The 16,664-nt window shown below is 36.6% G+C and overlaps 1 protein-coding gene across 16 annotated transcripts in view; it reads right to left on the reverse strand.

The window, feature by feature from the left end:
• NBEA (neurobeachin) overlaps window positions 1-16,664 on the reverse strand; it is a 450,384-nt gene that overhangs the window by 227,081 nt on the left and 206,639 nt on the right. For all 16 annotated transcript variants that reach the window (XR_006415936.1, XR_006415934.1, XR_006415933.1 and 13 more), the window contains one exon: window positions 14,683-14,849. Coding sequence is in view for 12 of the 16 variants with exons in the window: in XM_044442661.1 (XP_044298596.1) it covers window positions 14,683-14,849 (167 nt within the window). In the remaining 4 variants the exon portion in view is untranslated. The remainder of the gene's footprint in view (window positions 1-14,682; window positions 14,850-16,664) is intronic.

Genomic DNA, 16,664 nt, shown 5'->3' on the forward strand with positions numbered 1-16,664 from the left:
AAAGGGAATATAATAGCAGTTTATTGGATTCTGTAAAGGAAAAGAAAATAGATAAAATGGTTCCCTTTACAAATAGATCAGCTGCTTGCTAAATATGCTATTTTTTATTTTTACCTCAACTAATTTTGTTCTTGTCCATGGTTCACAATCACATTGAAATGAAGTTATTCTAAATGGTTTAACATTTGGGAGTATTATAACATGAAATAGCTAATTACATTGTGCACAATCATAGTATTGGATTTAGGTGCAGCAAAGTTGCCTTTCATGGGCTATAAAGCAGGGTAGAAATTAATAAATATACAAGATACTTTCTTTAAAATTGAAAAATAAGAGGAAGCATCTGATCCCACTAGAAAGCTCAGAAAACATCTTTCATTTTACGGAGGACTTTGACATGAATTGTCATAATTTAAAAATTTTGTATACTCTTCTCAGGTTATGTGCTAACATGTTCTGACAGTCTGGTAGTAGACTATCGAGTAAATAGAAAGTTAATCTCCATGCACTTTCATGGTCTGTCTAGTGATTAAACTGCCCTTTAAGAGGGGCCACAAGTTGAAAGGGAAGTGGGAACACACTGTTGGTGTCACTAATGATGTGCATTTTTCCTGGCTTTGGGACCTAGATGTCATGGATGTTTGCACAACATGGATATTTGCAAGTCTACATATATTGGCTTCCCTTAGTCAATATATGAAGTGAGTTTTTATTTACATGTCTTGGGATCACAGTATTTTATGGAATGTCTTTTCCAGCTACAAACTACCTGGACACTACGCTCAACATCTGAGGCCTACCTTCAAAATTAATCTCCAAGCGATACTCAATCTGTGACAACAAGGAAGAGAGGTACTTCTATGGTAGCATCCAAATTATGGAATGATTTTTCTACTTCTCAACATCAAATTTCCTACCTTTCTGGTACCAGGTTAAGACCACCATCTTTGCTAAAGGGTCAGGAATCATTCTTACTCGGTTACTGATATCCAGCAAAGTTTAAGTTACCTGCTTTAAACACTGTCTGCATCCAGTCATAACAAATGATTTCTAAAATGATTTATCAACTTAAGCTAGTTCATAAGGGCAGGTATTGTCAATGATCGGGCTTAAATTTTAGTTTAATGTATGATTTTTACTGTTATTTACATTGTATTTTATTAATGGTTATACACCACATAGATAACTTTTGCTATGGAATTGTATAGATATAGATAAGGAATATCTACTTAATAAGGCTAGAAGATGGCTAGAAAAACACATTCAAATTTGTTTACATGTAAAAGTATTCCTCATAAGAGGAGGTTATAAAGTGAATTTCTTAAAGTTTGATAAATTTAATTTTGCTTTTCCCATGGAGTAGTTCCTTTCCTTTTTTCTGCTTAAAATAAACACCATTAGTGTGGTTTCATAACTTTGCTTCCAAAATTCCATTTGGAAATTTGTCAAAGGTTATACCTTAGACTTTCTTAGTATTCATTGAAGGACTCCCCTCCCCTCCTTTCCTTCTTTCCTTCCTTCCTTCCCCTTCTCCTCCTTCTCCTTCTTCTTTTTTTTTTTGCAAATACTCCTGCACAACATACCAACATGTACTTGAGGATGTCTCAACTCATGATAACACATTTTGACTAGTGCAGGGCACTGCAGAAAAAAAGTGAAGGCAGGAAAGCCTTCTTCCATGAAGAGAATAAGAGGTAGGCTGCAAGCCCATAATTTTAGAGTACATTTATTCTAATCAACCTGGATGAAATACAGTATTTAAATCAGCTTATTTAAACTTTTCTGGATATCAATATGCACATAGGAATGACTACATTCCCTATGGCAAGTAATACTCAACCTCAGTAACTTCATTTTTCTTGGAATATTTTCTTCCCAACACTACACAAGAGTTTATATTAACTATTCCCAATTCAAGCCTTCCTATAATATCTTTTGCTGCTTCTGATGGGTACAGCTATATTCTTGGAATAAAGGTAACATGGTAACATTACAAGTATACCACTTGAAAACAAGTCTCTGCAAAGTCCTAACTAAACCTATGTCAGTTCTACAAGAAATTAATGTAGTTTTGTTACTTCCCATATGAATAAAACAGAATTCATTTTATAAGACAGTGCAGTTGAAATGTAACATGACCTCTTTGCTTCAAACCACAAATTTAGCATAATTAAAAAATCCACACAGGCCTAGATTTTAAACTTTGAGCTATGAGAAGCTTCTTACAATAGTACTTCAATCAGTTCACCAAAAATTAGAAACTGGGAATATGTGCCAATGGCAACCAAACATGAATGAAGGATGATTTATGGAAATCAGTAAATCAGCTAAATTTAGACAGACTATAAGCATTAAGACATGGGGTCACAATACATTCTATAAATATCTTAGCAACAATATGTGAACTGAATTATTCAGTCAGCTAATAATAGAGGAAAGAGCTATAGCCTCAAGCAAAGTTAAAGTTAGACATTCAGAAAAATAACCAGTAGGACCAATTGGCAGTAGAATAGATGCTCTCCCTGGTATGAATTCTGGACTTGTATGTAAGTGAAGTCATTGATTTAGAATTAGACAATAAAACTGACCTTTGGAAATAAGTCTACAGCAATAGCAAGCCTACTTTTCAATAAGATTATTGAGTTTGTAATAGTAGTTGTAACTTAACAAGTAATCCTACAAAATATAATGATGAAGCACAAATCACTTGTTGGAACTGTTTTATAATACAGCATTGTTTGCATATAAGTAAATGTAGATATTGTCATTGTAAATTTGTATCATAGTTTTCATTTTTCTAGTTGTTTAGATTTTAACTCATACTGTTTTTATTGGATCTGGGGTACTGAATAAAAAAGGGCACAATACTATTTAGGCACTAATAAAATACAAATAAAATGCTGTAAATCCAAATTTCCCTCCTCCATCTATTCAAAACACACATCATTGTTGTTAAGGGGATAGCCTTTCTGGATCAAAAGAAAGTGGAAACAGCTAGCATAAAAAGTCATAGACTCAAATCAATTCGCTTAAAAATAATATTGCACTTAAAAGTAATTTGAGAATGTATTGGAGAAGACTTTTTCTCTATTAAGAGGATGATTAGTTCAGTAAATCATGGCCTTCAGAGTAAGGTTGTGGTAGCCCCTTGATATCAGGGAATGGGTTAGGAAAAGAATACAAGTGGTTCATTTCACCACAAAGTAATTATACTGAACCACAACATTACCATTTATCATGGCTGAAAGATGACACTCACTGTTAACCAAGGGAAACTGCTTCTGAAATGCTTCTATCTAGATCAATACATACCACATTTTTCTCCAGCAAGACTTCACGATCAATACCATCTCTTAAGTTAAGTCATAGTCAGGAGTACACAAATAAAAGAACAGTCCAATGTCATCAAGGATCAAATATTATATTCAGAAGACTTCTGTATGCCTTACAGCCAGGTTGAATAGCTTAGTTTAGAGCTTATAACATACTGGCATACCTGATAAGATAGCATTTATTCTATGTACCATTATAAAAAAAGAAAGAGAAGATATATAACTATCTACTGAAAAACTAACCTCTTACTACAAATTTGTAATGAGTAATTAGATCAGTTGTTAAAAAATTACCTGCACAACAAGAAATCAATTCTACAATGCAGTGCTAGATCTACTTTTAGGAAATGAAATACATCCTGAAATCTTAAGATGAAACCTATTTGAAACAACAGGGATGAAACCAGATCCATCTGACACACACACCCACCCACACACACATATATGAGAGGAGTGAAACCTGAAAATACTTATTCTCCACAAGCAAACACAAACAAGGCAATGATATTTAGTTTTAATAACTTTGTTTTTTCTCCCTTAAACAATTTCATCTAAATGTCTTCTTTTTTCCACAACTGGGCTACAGAAGGTAAGCTTAACCTTATAAACCAATCTAATATATAAAGAAAGGTTAAAGGGCATGAAAAAAATCACTACTTCACTGAAAAAATTTGACATCCAATTTTCAAGCTGATTTATCAGTAGAAAGCTAAAATTGATAGTTTGCCAGTAGTAGGTAGCTGGCTGTCTAAGAAAGCTGTTACAAAGCCTTTAGTTTTGATTTAGCCACATAGATCAATACAAACCTATACTGTTTCAATTTTACAAATATTGATTTTCTGATATAACCTCAGCAAGAGAACATATATCATCAACTTTACTGAAAATAATCTTGAAATGTATTTCATAAACTTTGTTTCATTCAGCAAAAGGTAGTGAAAGGTCTAGTGAAATATAGTTTAGATGACAGAGAAAATAATCACTGCCCAAATAGTTTTCAGTGAACAGGACTGGTTCATTTTAAGCACTGAATACAAATACATATGTTATGCAGGATCCATAAAGATCTAATAAGCTTCACATTATTCCATTATACACTAAAGGCTTTTGGACTTCAACACAGTGCTTTAAGACTAGAACAGACTACATTTTTATTCCCTTAAGTACCTTACAAAACTTAAGATTTCATCTACTCACGTATTTCGATCATTAAAAAACAAAAAAGACTATCACTAGTAACTGCACTTAAAGGAAGCAAAACAAAAAAGTAGGTAATAAAAAACTAGAGTAAGGCAAAGCGGGACACATTTTTACTCCTTTTTTATCTCTTCCTAACTCTGCTCACACCAATTTATTTGAAGAGGTTTGGACATGGAAACAGACTTCCACACACATATCAGTTGCTGGATCACGAACCGTGAACATAAATCAGAGGGATGCTATCTACTGAAACCACATTGTTTGAACATGGACGCACATACAGGTTTATATTCTGTTGAAAGCAATGGTGTACAGGGAGAATCTAGTCATATCCATTTCATATCCATGGTCCCGGTCCAGCAAGTGATGGAAATGGTAATCTCCTGAGTCTTGAAATGACTTTCTGCAAGCATTGCTTCTGCTGTATGATGTCCTTCTGTTGCCATTCATCACTGGCAGCAAGAGAACAGCACACAGGCAAAACCATTGGCCCCCACCAATTTTGGAGGGTCAAAAGGATCCCCCCCCCCAAAATCAATAAATGCAAAGCAGGTTTTCTCTATATACTTTGAGAGTCTCACCCAACTGTAGGGATCCATTTTATTACCCTCTTTTCCTCTGCTTTGCCACCCTGCTTGTACACATAAATTCCAACTTTATTACAATCAGAACAGTATCTGGAATATATAATATTTACAGTCTGTAAATATTATATTTAACCATACCCATGAATTGCAATACTGTCTGCTCAACCTGGTATTAAAGAGACCTTAAAAACTTATTTAACTTTTTATATTTATATTTTATAGAATTAACATTTATCTCAGGCAGCATGACATTCTTAGTGAGCTTTCCAACAAAAGTATCAGCCATATTTGCAAACTCTAATCGGCTGTAGTGAAATGAGGTCTAGTTTTCTGTCATTTAACCCCCAGACCCCAAATGAGTTAGAATGATTTGGCTGTACTGGGATAGTGAGTAAAATGAATGATTCTGGGAAGAAGAAAATAAGAGTTCTGATAGAACAGCAGAGATCGTTCTGTTTTCCTAGAAAATGTTGTTCTGCAGTGCTTCCTGATTTTTGGAAAATTCAAAATAGCTGTAGGCATAAAAATGCCTGCCTTATTTGCCACTCACTGATAGTGGACAAAAGATTACATGAAATATCCCTTTAAATAAAGAGCATGAGCCTTGTTAAAAAGATGTAGGCATAATGTAGTGTTTTGTACTACCTGACTTTTAAACCTAAACTCTAATAAAGCCAGCTTTTTATCTTCATTTATATATAGGGATATCTTGCAAAAATCTGAAGAATCTTTATTCCAAAGACCATCCAGAAGTTTGAAAAGCATCTCATGCTGTATTTTGAGGGGGCAGAGAGAATCAGAGATGAACAATGCAATCCTAATTCAGTTGTAAGCCCCTCTAGAATTCAACAAATTTTACAAAATTACTGGTTCAGTTTCCTTTGTTTTTAATTGAAGCATTATTTTTTCTATAAGCCCTTAATGTGATTTGGGTTCAAAGAGCACTCAGAAAATGAAACAATGTGTCAGGAAAAAAGTAAACATTTGTCCAAGTCTCCAAATCGCAATCCAACACACTAACCATTTTACTGCACTGGTTGTCCTAAACCAGTGTCCTGACTGGACTCTGCTCTTCACCTATTTCATTTAAAAAACAACACATATGAAATTTAATCACATCTCTTTCATATGGCCCAGTTTGGCTTCCGCTCATTTAGATTCAACTGCTCTGTGCACTCACTAATCTAAATGACATCTCTGGCCCAAGTAGGGCTTTTTGGAGTTCACTCTTGCTGCCACTGAGGTCTTTACTGCCTGGGCATTTGATGCTTAATATACCATCCCAGTATTGTCCTTCCATTGCTCTTTCCAGCTCCTGAGTAGCAACAGCACATGAAGTAAGGAAGCAGTGAAAAATGATGCATCGTCCTTACTCTCATTGCATACGAACTGCTGCTATCTGAACAATTTTGCCCTAGGCATAAAGCATCATCCAGGGTGATGTAACTTCAGTGCCTGGTAAAGGACATGAAATTGATTGAAACACAGTATAGATATCAGATTGTCAGGTACAAAAACTCATTTTTTTTTTCAAACCAGCTGGTAAGTATAAAGAAGGCAGGTTTTTTAATCAGTAGGAACACATAAAGATGGTGAAAGAACAGCTCTTTCAACTGTATTGGAAAACTAGGTGACAAACAGTGTATGTTTATAAAAGGTAGCTGGCCATCTTTACTTGGAATTGTTAAAAAAATATGGCAAAATGGCGCTATTCTTGTATTTCAGTGGCAATGGTACATGTGGCTACATATTTTCAGAGTTGAGGATGGGTCCAGCATGTGAAAGGCCAGACTGTACTTTGTTTTCTACGTCCCAGATGAGAATAATTCAACAGTAGCCACTATATGAGTTTATGGACCATGTTCTTCAGGGGATGTGGGCCTAAATCTGTACATACTGAGTTAATAAGGCACTTTTTCTCCAGGCACCCTATTAAACCAATCTAGCATCAAAACAAAAAGGAAAGCCACTTTCTAATAGAAAGCATAATGGTGATTCTAACAAGCAACTATGGCAAATGTATCAAGCAACACAAATCAGACAGCAGATTTATATTGCTTAAGGGCTTAATATTTTACAGCACCAGCATTAATGGAAAAGTTAATGTAGCATTGAAAACAGTGTACTGCTCAGCTGCTGCCACACAGCACTTAGATCATGAAAATAATGCATCACTTTCATTCTCTTTTTTTCTTTTTTCTTTTTTGGGCCTATTGCTATTCTTACTGAGTTTAAAAACTTTTCATATAACATCACTTTCTAAAAGGGAAAAATTGGGTTTTTTTTAGGGGAATACACATTACAAATATCATGATCTTCAACTAAAAATATACAAATAAAAGCATGCATAGAAAATATATAAGCAACTTGGGGGAGGGGTAAAATTAATGAGGGGCTTCTAAACTACCACAAAATGTGATTTCATTGATGCAACTGTTCAATTATTCCTACACTACAATGGATGAGGAACAAAACCTTCTCTCAACCAAAGGCAAATTTCTGTCAATACAAAACAATGAAGGAAAATAGTAGTAGAGGCAGAAGGATGTCAATCAACAACATGTAAGCACACAGTTGCTGATTGGCTAGATTTCCCCTTCTTCCCCATTTGGAGTGTTAGCATCAATGAGGGCAGCTAGCCAATCAAGCCAGCAACTAGGTTCCTGAATAAGCATCTAATGTTTTCTCCATTTGTACAGCCAAAATAGTTTAACAGATTATAATAAAAAAAGATTTTGTAGACCAACTGCATTGGTCAGCAGTGTTTGACCAAAACACCAAGAGTACTGCTCCATAAAATCTTGTTCAAGCAACAAGTCTTTGCCTTCTTATTTGTAAAAGCAGGCCCAGACAGGCTTCCCTAAGGAAAGATTACAAAAGTTGGTTGCTACAATTCAGAAGATACTCTTTCATGCCTATTTACAGCTGAATGGAATTCACAGGAAAACTTAACTGAAGAGAGAATGGGTTAATAGGTTATATTTCATCCCTGAATGAAACTGCCATTTTTCACTGAATAAGAGACTTATGTGCTACACCAATTTGAAGGGTAATGTTCAAAGAAATTATTTTGAAACAAAAAGTCTTCCATATGTTGTCCAATTATCTATGTAGTATTGCAGAACCACCATTGTCTCTCCTATCTATCTCCATGAGAATAATTTCGACCCAAATCTGTAAAAAGCAGATTCAATTTTGCTCTGGATTGACACAAACCACAATACCCATGGTTAGTATATTTTATTTATTTTTCATCCTGACATCTGATTTGAGATATTTTTGGCTCAATAGTTCATTATGGAACAGCTCATAAGTTTTCTGAAATACTGTTTCAGATTTATTCAATCAATATTCACCACTTCTAATGTTCAGGCTGTTGCCACCGATAAGACCCATACAATGGCCATGGTCAAGCACAGTAGTTGTACAGAATACAGCTGGTGGGAATAAATATAAAAGCTGAATTGTGTCCACTTAATCTTTAATACACAGCCATGAATTAAAAATTTCTTATAGACACCACTACAGCATGTGTTACATGTTGATTCTAAAGTAAGGGGAACCCAGTGTTTAGTGATTCATTGTATGTGAATCGTGATGTTTTCTCAGAAAGGGTTGCAATGCCTTCCTCATTTATCAGGAAAATAAGTGCACACAAATGTCTTCCTCATGACCTTGTCTGTTCAGGAGTGTGTTCTGTACTATTAGACAGATATAAGGGCTACTGCTTGGAGCTAGCTTTGAGTAAGCAAAGGAGCACTTACAATTGTTTTAACTGAGTTAGGTTATTTATGAATAACAGAACATGACAGATCACTCAGGATAATTCTGTTAAATTCCACATGCTAGCTGGGTTCACACATCATGACAAGCAGTTGTGTGGTTTCCATGGTTCATACTTTTTGCCTGGATGTGCCTGACAGACCATTGTGGTTTCTATACCAGTGTGGTTTCCACCCTCCTCAGTGGCTGTAAGAATGCATAACATTAAGCAATGCTGCATGGTAACCACACTTCATGCTCTCTCACCTCGTATCTTGGGTTCAGGCAGGCATGTGGCTTCTATGCATGCAGGGATTCCATGCTTTCCCATTTTCCTTCCAAATGGCAGCATAAATCCCATCAGACCCCATGGCTGAAAATCAGTCCCAGGGTGCATTGCTTCTTCCTGCCTCACCTGATTTTCCTTCATTGGTCCACTCATTCACCCAGGCATGGCCTTAGCCTTTTTCTGCCTTTTCTCCCCATTGTCCTGCTGCTCCGCAAAACAACTGCCTACTCACTAGAGAGCACTACCAGAACACTCCTCTCTGCTGTCCTGCTTTGTGCCAATGTGCAAAAATAAACACCAACCCACCTCTCTCCACTCCATCACAGCACATGTATCTATGCTTCCCCATGTGCAGACTTGCACATGCTGCCAGGGGCTCATCCCCTGCACCCATGCACATAAAGGACATTTGCAGAGACAGAGGCAGGAAAAAGGAAAGCGCATCCTGCTGGAAAGACTCTTCCAAAGTGCCCTTGTGGGCACCTGCTGGGAAAATTTTCTGGTTGGAAGCTAGGAATGTGGTTGTCCCACAGCTGTGGCACGGGGTGGGGAACAGTGGGACTTGTTTAGAGATCTCAGGAATGCCAGAAACAAGGTAGGAGTGGAGTGAAGGATGGGAGACACCCCCACTGCCTCCCCTTTTCATCTAACCCAGGTGAGGCAGTGTTCTTTATGAATCAGTGCCTGAACTCAGTAATGGACTGGATGAGGGCCAACAAACGGACTCAATCCAAACAAGACAGAGGTGAGAAGATTTTTAACTAGTCCTGCATGGGGTCACACTCCCCCTAAAGGACAAGGTCCATAGTTTAGGGTGCTCCTAGGCCTGGAATTATCACTGAAGTCTCAAGTGGACTTGGAGGCTAGAAGCACCTTTTATCAGCTACAACTGATTCACCAACTGTGGCCTTATCTAGACAGGCAGAGTCTGGCCACAGTTATCCACGCTCTGGTAATCTCTTGTCTATTGTAACATGTTCTACATAGAAACATGTTAACATGCCTTTGAAAATGGTCTGAAAACTTTAACAGACTTAGAATAGGGCAGTGTGTCTACTAACAAAGACCGGCCCACAAGATCATATCATGCCAGTCCTCTATCAGCTGCACTGGCTGCCAGTTGAGATCTGGACCCAATTCAGAGTGTTTATTTCAACATTTAAAGCCCTAAATGGCTTGGGACCAGGTAATCTGAATGATCACATACTCCCATGTGTTCCTACCCATTCATTAAGATCAGTTACAGAGGTCCTTCTCAAGGGACCTCCAGCTAAAGAAGGGGGTGGTAAAAAGAAGAGCCTTTTCAGTGGCACCCCACCTCTGGAATATGCTCCCTAGAGAGGAACACCTGGTACCATCTTTATTATCCTTTCAGTGCCAGGCAAATATCTTTTTATTCATGAGATATTGTAAAAATAAATAACTGGAAAAGTTTATATAATTATATTATAATATTATATTACTACTACTGTAATATGGGATTAATTTTTTTATATGGAGTCATTCCTGCTTGCATTTTTAGTGTTGTTTTTAACATTTTGTCTTTCATCTGAGTATTTTATTGTTTGTATATAGATTTTTAATGTTTTAATGGACCTCTGGGCTACTGGGGTAGTATATAACTGTAATAAATAAATAAATAGGCAATCTGAAATTACAGAAAATCCAGTAGCAAAATCATCAGTGAAGCTAAGGGCAAACATAGTAGGAGCTTTCCAAAAGCAGATGAGGTGTCAAGGTTGGATCCACATACCAGTACCACAAGGGGAGAAGAAAATAAAATCAGGGAGTTGGGTTGCACAGAACTGAGGGCCCAAGTTGCTCCAGCATCAGGCTTCCTTTGGGAAGTTATGTAGCTGAAACAATTATTGTAATCTGTGAAAAATGAACATCACCTATTTTATTGATCTACCCACATAAATCTTAATGGGAGTACTAACATGCCAAGGTCACAGGATTAAGTGAACAGTGATGACTGTAAACCATTTTCTGCATATTTGAAAGGTTTTTACTGAGTTACTTAAAGTGCCATAAACCTAAATAGTCTACTATTGATGAAATATATACATGTCTTAGTACTTCAAAATATAATACCCCTGGGCAATGCAAGTTTACAACCTAACCCAAAGCCTTTGTTGTTGCTGAAAATATCAATATGTTTAGGGATTAGATAGTATGGGAGATGGATCCAGCTCATTTCATAACTTCAGCATTCCTTGTGTGTATGCTATCAATTTTCTCCAGCTTTTTAAAAACAACAACAACAACCTGTCAAGAGATAGCAGGATATATCCAAGCTGTTCTGTCTGAATTCTCAACAGAACATGCATGTTCTAAAAGTCTGTACCTGCCATAAAGCCAGCGTGTAAAATACTAATCTATGTTTCTATGACACTACTTTGATTATTTCTTATCTTCCTCAGTCATTTTAGCATCAATTTTAATTATCAAGAAAGTTCATGCTAAGTTTGAGGATTAGTTGAGACCTGCACATGGTCAGTAATAGAGATATGGAAACACATTTTCTTGTCGCTTTGCTAAAAAGTTTCCATTTATACTAAGTACTAGATTTTTTTTTAATGTCCTGCTGTCCTGCTCCATCGGAAAGTCCACTGTATTCTCAAGGCTGCAGCTGGGGTGAGTCTATGATGGGAGGTAACTTATGTGGACAGGCCCAGAACTGAGCAGATTCTGAACTGCAGCCTATATGGCAATAACAGCCAAAGAATTTTGGTTTGGTTTCAGGACCGTGGAGAGCGATTCTGCAGCCAGAGTGAGTTTTCTGCTAGGCTACCAGTCTTTCTAGAAGCTTCTCTTCCTCAAGTGCTTGATTTGACTGTTAAAGGGCCAGTATTCACTTCTAGAGCAACATCTCTACAGAATCTCCGACAAAGAGTGTTAAGGAAGCAAGAACCATATAATGGAAATGCTCCTCAAGAACTCCCTGTTCAATGGAGGATTATAAGATTCAGATTCAGAGGGCAGTGGCACCTGGCGGGACACCTCAGACTCCCAGTCTGTATCTCCCATATTCAGATAAGTGGATTTCTTCACCCTTCTCTCCCTACAGCACCCAGTAAATGCTACACAGAGGGTTAAGAATATTGCTGATTGGGGCATAAGAAAGTTTTCTTAACAGTAGCTACAATATATTGGGAATTACAAATTAAGCATTTTCACCTTTGTACATATCCTTCACATGAAAGACACCTCCATATAATTTGGGAGATCATCCCTCTTTTTCAGCCCCAATCAGCAAGTGCCCCAGACTCTCTGTGTATTATTTTGTTGTGTTGGCAAGGTTGCCGTGTAAACAAGGCAAGGGAATCTGCTTTCACTAACCCACCTGCACATGCTTACACCTGTATGCAATTCCATGTATTTTGAAGAATGAAATACGAAGCAGCCATCATTACAAGGATAACAGAGACACAGTCACCAGGAGTAAATCTAAACACTACCTGAAGTACTTGTTAATTCTGGCTAAAAAAAAAGTTCTTAACCTGAAAGTCCACAAGGTACGTAGGTTCCAGAGGAAAAGATATGTAAGCAAAAAGGAGAGGAAGTGCTATTCCTGGTAGCAGTATGCCTCACCTCAGAAGATTAAATGCTCCCTATACACACTCTTCACCTACTCTTTTGTAGTTTACAGTGAAACCTAACCTCAAATTGATATAGCATTATGTATCCATTTTTAATATATAGCATAATTGCATACTGATAAAGAAATAAAGTCTTAAAAGAACTAAGGAATATATGGAATAATAGACCAACAATGTAATCCTGTGCATGTGTACTTCAAGCCCAACTACATTCAGTGGGACTTTTCCAGATGTGTATATAAGATTTCACCTTCAATGAGTATCAATACATCACATATAAAGTATATGCTTTTCGTTCTCACAATAAAACTAATACAACACATATTCCTAAAAAATGTTGTAAATAGCACTTCACATATTAAGTTACCAAATTTTTGCAAATGAATGCAGCTATAGATCATTGATCATTTCACGTGATGACTTCATTAATTTAAATATTCCCATACCATATTCAATGGCAAAGAATCAGTTTTGATGTTGAAATCAGCTTTGGCTTTTGTTGCGAGAAGTGCTGTTTTGATCTCTTTCCTTCAGTGGTTAGTTCATTTCATTATTTGATGGGTCTTTTCTTATCTCCTGCCCCCATTTTTGCCTCAGTTACTCATCTTTTCTATAGTCTTATTTCTTTGGTTTTCCGTTCAATATTCAGTTTCACTTTTAGCTAGGATTTACTTAACCTTAGCATTTGCACTAGCTTTCTTTCACTTTAAATTTTATTTTCTCTTTTTATCTGGCAGCCTGTGTTTCATCTGACATTTTATTTGACAGCTTTTTCTCTATTGAGTATCTTGTCTTGCTTAGGATGGCTTTGACTACTGTTTTTATTTCTTTATGTCTTTCTGATGGCTGTTCATTTAAGCTTTTCTTGATCTATATTTCCTTTACTTTCAGCCAGGTTGCTCTAATCACATCTTTTTAATCATTCTCTTTTCATTCTATATATCCAGATTCAGATTTTCTCCTATGGGCTATGTTCTAACTGAGCTATTTGAGCTACAATACATCTTTGGATCTCAAAAAAGATAGATGATTCATTGTTAACATAATCATCCTCAAATCTATATTCTTACTGGTTTCTGAAATTAATATGATTTCTAATCCTTCTAGTTCTCATTTTTTCCAGATCACATTTCTTTTACCATGGTTTTACTCCTTTTAGTTCCTTACATTTGGGCTAGAATTTCAGTTTCAAAAGGAAAACTTTTTGCTTACTATAGCTTCCTTGACTCAGCATATTAACCAAGCAGGCATCTCCCTGAACTTGAGAAAGCCTTCCATAGTTTCTAGTATACATTCTAGGTGAGCTTGTATTATCATAATTTTAAACAACTATATGGGCAGTTTGCAACAGTACTTCAAGTACAGCAGTCCACTTCCCCATCACTCCCAGGCCTCCTTACCAGTCTCAGAGTACAAAGTGTCCAAATGTGTTGGACACAGAGTAATGTGTTCCATGGGCATTTGCCTTTGAAGACTATCCAGAAACTGTAGTTCATCCAAACTACAGCTGCTACTGGTGAGATACAGCTACACTGCTAACTGGATAGGGATTCTACTTCACTAATACTTAAATTGATACATTGGCTTCAAGTCTGTTTCCAGGTGCAATTCAAAATGCTAATGTTTACTTTTGAAGCCCTATACAGCTTGGAATCAGAGCATCTGAAGGGCTATGCTGGAAATCAAACTGCAAAACCCACCACCTGATGACCGACTCTTCATTTGAAAATAGAAAACCTTAATGTAAGATTGCATTCACTACTAGACTATGCCTAAAACTCATAATGGGCTCTATGATCAGGAATAGGTTTTGGTGAAATGCATTAGGGTTGCATTATAAAGACATGACAGATCCATTTAAAATACCAGGTCAGAAGCATATAATTGTGTTATGATGATTAACAACATACCTATGTGACACAGCTCCCCAAGCACCATGCTTATTTGTTAAGATATTCAGTATTTTCTGTTTCAGCTGATTTGCTGTAACATGATCTCGATGCTTGGCTGCACTGATCAGGTGATCGCACATCTTCTCCTCTTCTCTTCTGTCAGCAGCATATTGGGCACACTGTGACTAGAAAGAAAAATCATTCTTATTATTTCAGTAAGCAAGTTTGAAAAGTGACTAAAGACTTATTCTTAATTATCTTACATTTACCCCCTTTTAGCAATGGCTACTTTTTTAGCACCTGTTATTATTGGTATATTAGGGATCCAGAATAATTTTTTGTTTGTACAAGAATGGTTTATAATATCTGATGATTCCTTCACCAGATGAAATTCTCTGTACAACATCATATGTAGTCCCTGATGGTCCTCTGTCTCTTGGGAGTTGTTTTTCAAAGGACAAATGAATGAATTCCACTTGTAGTTGTTAGAAGCCAACCACAGAAAATATAATGGTAACATGGTTCTTAATTGATCTTGGCTTCCTTTCTTTAACTAAACATTTTAGGCAGTGACCTGGATGGGAGACCTCAACATGTAATTCATTCTCATGTTCCCACCAACCTAATCCATGACCCTGTTCACAGAAGAAGAAACGATAAGCAAGCAGATTTGAGCAGGAAGAAAAAAAAACAATTTTTTGTAATCTTGTTTTGTAGTTTCCAGCACAGGAGAGATACACTGGTTCCAATCTAAATTGTATCTTTTCCCTACAATCTCATGTACTTTCCAGATCTGGACCAGAGAGTCCATCAATCCTTTGGAATAGATTTGGAGGCCATGTGGGAAAGAGAAAGCTGCAGGAATCCAGGACATGAGCTGGAAGCAACTCTATAGCAGGTCAGTTTAGGAAGAATGGATGTAGTAAGTTGTTATGATTTTTAGATTCATAAATGTGCTTCAATCAAGTTATTATATGCATTTATCTTTATTCATATTAATGCTATTATATAGGAAGATCATAATCATCATAATGAATTTGAGTTGATTTGTACACAGGACAGCTTTCATATTAAGTCAAACACAATACATAATCACTATTACTTGAGCATATCACTAAACACAGCTATAGCTCAATCAAAAAATAAAAGGCCCGGGAGAATAAAAGGCTAAGAGGAAGGGGAAATAGAAAGAGCAAGGACTGAAACAAAATAAGAAAAGGGTGTGGCTCTGGTCCAACTTTCCAAGAGCACGTGGTACCTGGCATTAACCCAAAACAACATGATCCTTGACAGAAACAAGGTTTACACCCCAGTTTTATACTATACTAATAGAAATACCTGTTACCTGAAGGAGCGCTTACATCCATATATGCCCGGCTGCCCCTTGAGATCGGCGGGAGAGGCCCTTCTCTGGGAACCCTCAGAAATTAGGAGGGTGGGTACTCGGAGGAGGGCTTTCTCTGCAGTGGCGCCTAAGTTATGGAATGCGCTCCCCAGAGAGGTCCGCCTGGCGCCGTCGTTGTTTTTCGGCGCCAGGCGAAGACCTTTTTATTTAAGCGGCATTTTAACTGTTAATATTATTGGATTTTATCTGGCCAGGGCAGCTTATTTTATATTGGTATTTTTGTATTTTAATTTAATGTCTATATTTTTTTATTTAATATTAGAATTATTTTTTTTAACTTATTGTTGTAAGCCGCCCCGAGTCTTCGGTGAATGGGGTGGCATAAAAATGTTTTAATAAATAAATTAAATATAAATAAATAAATAACATGTTTTTATAACAGTCTTTTAGCTCCACAAGTCTGTTTATGCAAAATCATAATGCAAACTGCTTGTACCAACATTGCACATTCTGCCCATTATGAAATACACGGATTTTGTTAAATTTATTTTAAGAATACAGACATGATGGGGTTAATTAATTTTTCAATTTATCTTCTTGAACCAAGAAGCACCAATTAGCACAATGATCTTCTTCAGTAATGAGGATAATATTT

This window comes from Varanus komodoensis, unplaced genomic scaffold, assembly GCF_004798865.1.
Source record: "Varanus komodoensis strain SLA01 unplaced genomic scaffold, ASM479886v1 scaffold4, whole genome shotgun sequence".
Lineage (NCBI taxonomy): Eukaryota > Metazoa > Chordata > Lepidosauria > Squamata > Varanidae > Varanus > Varanus komodoensis.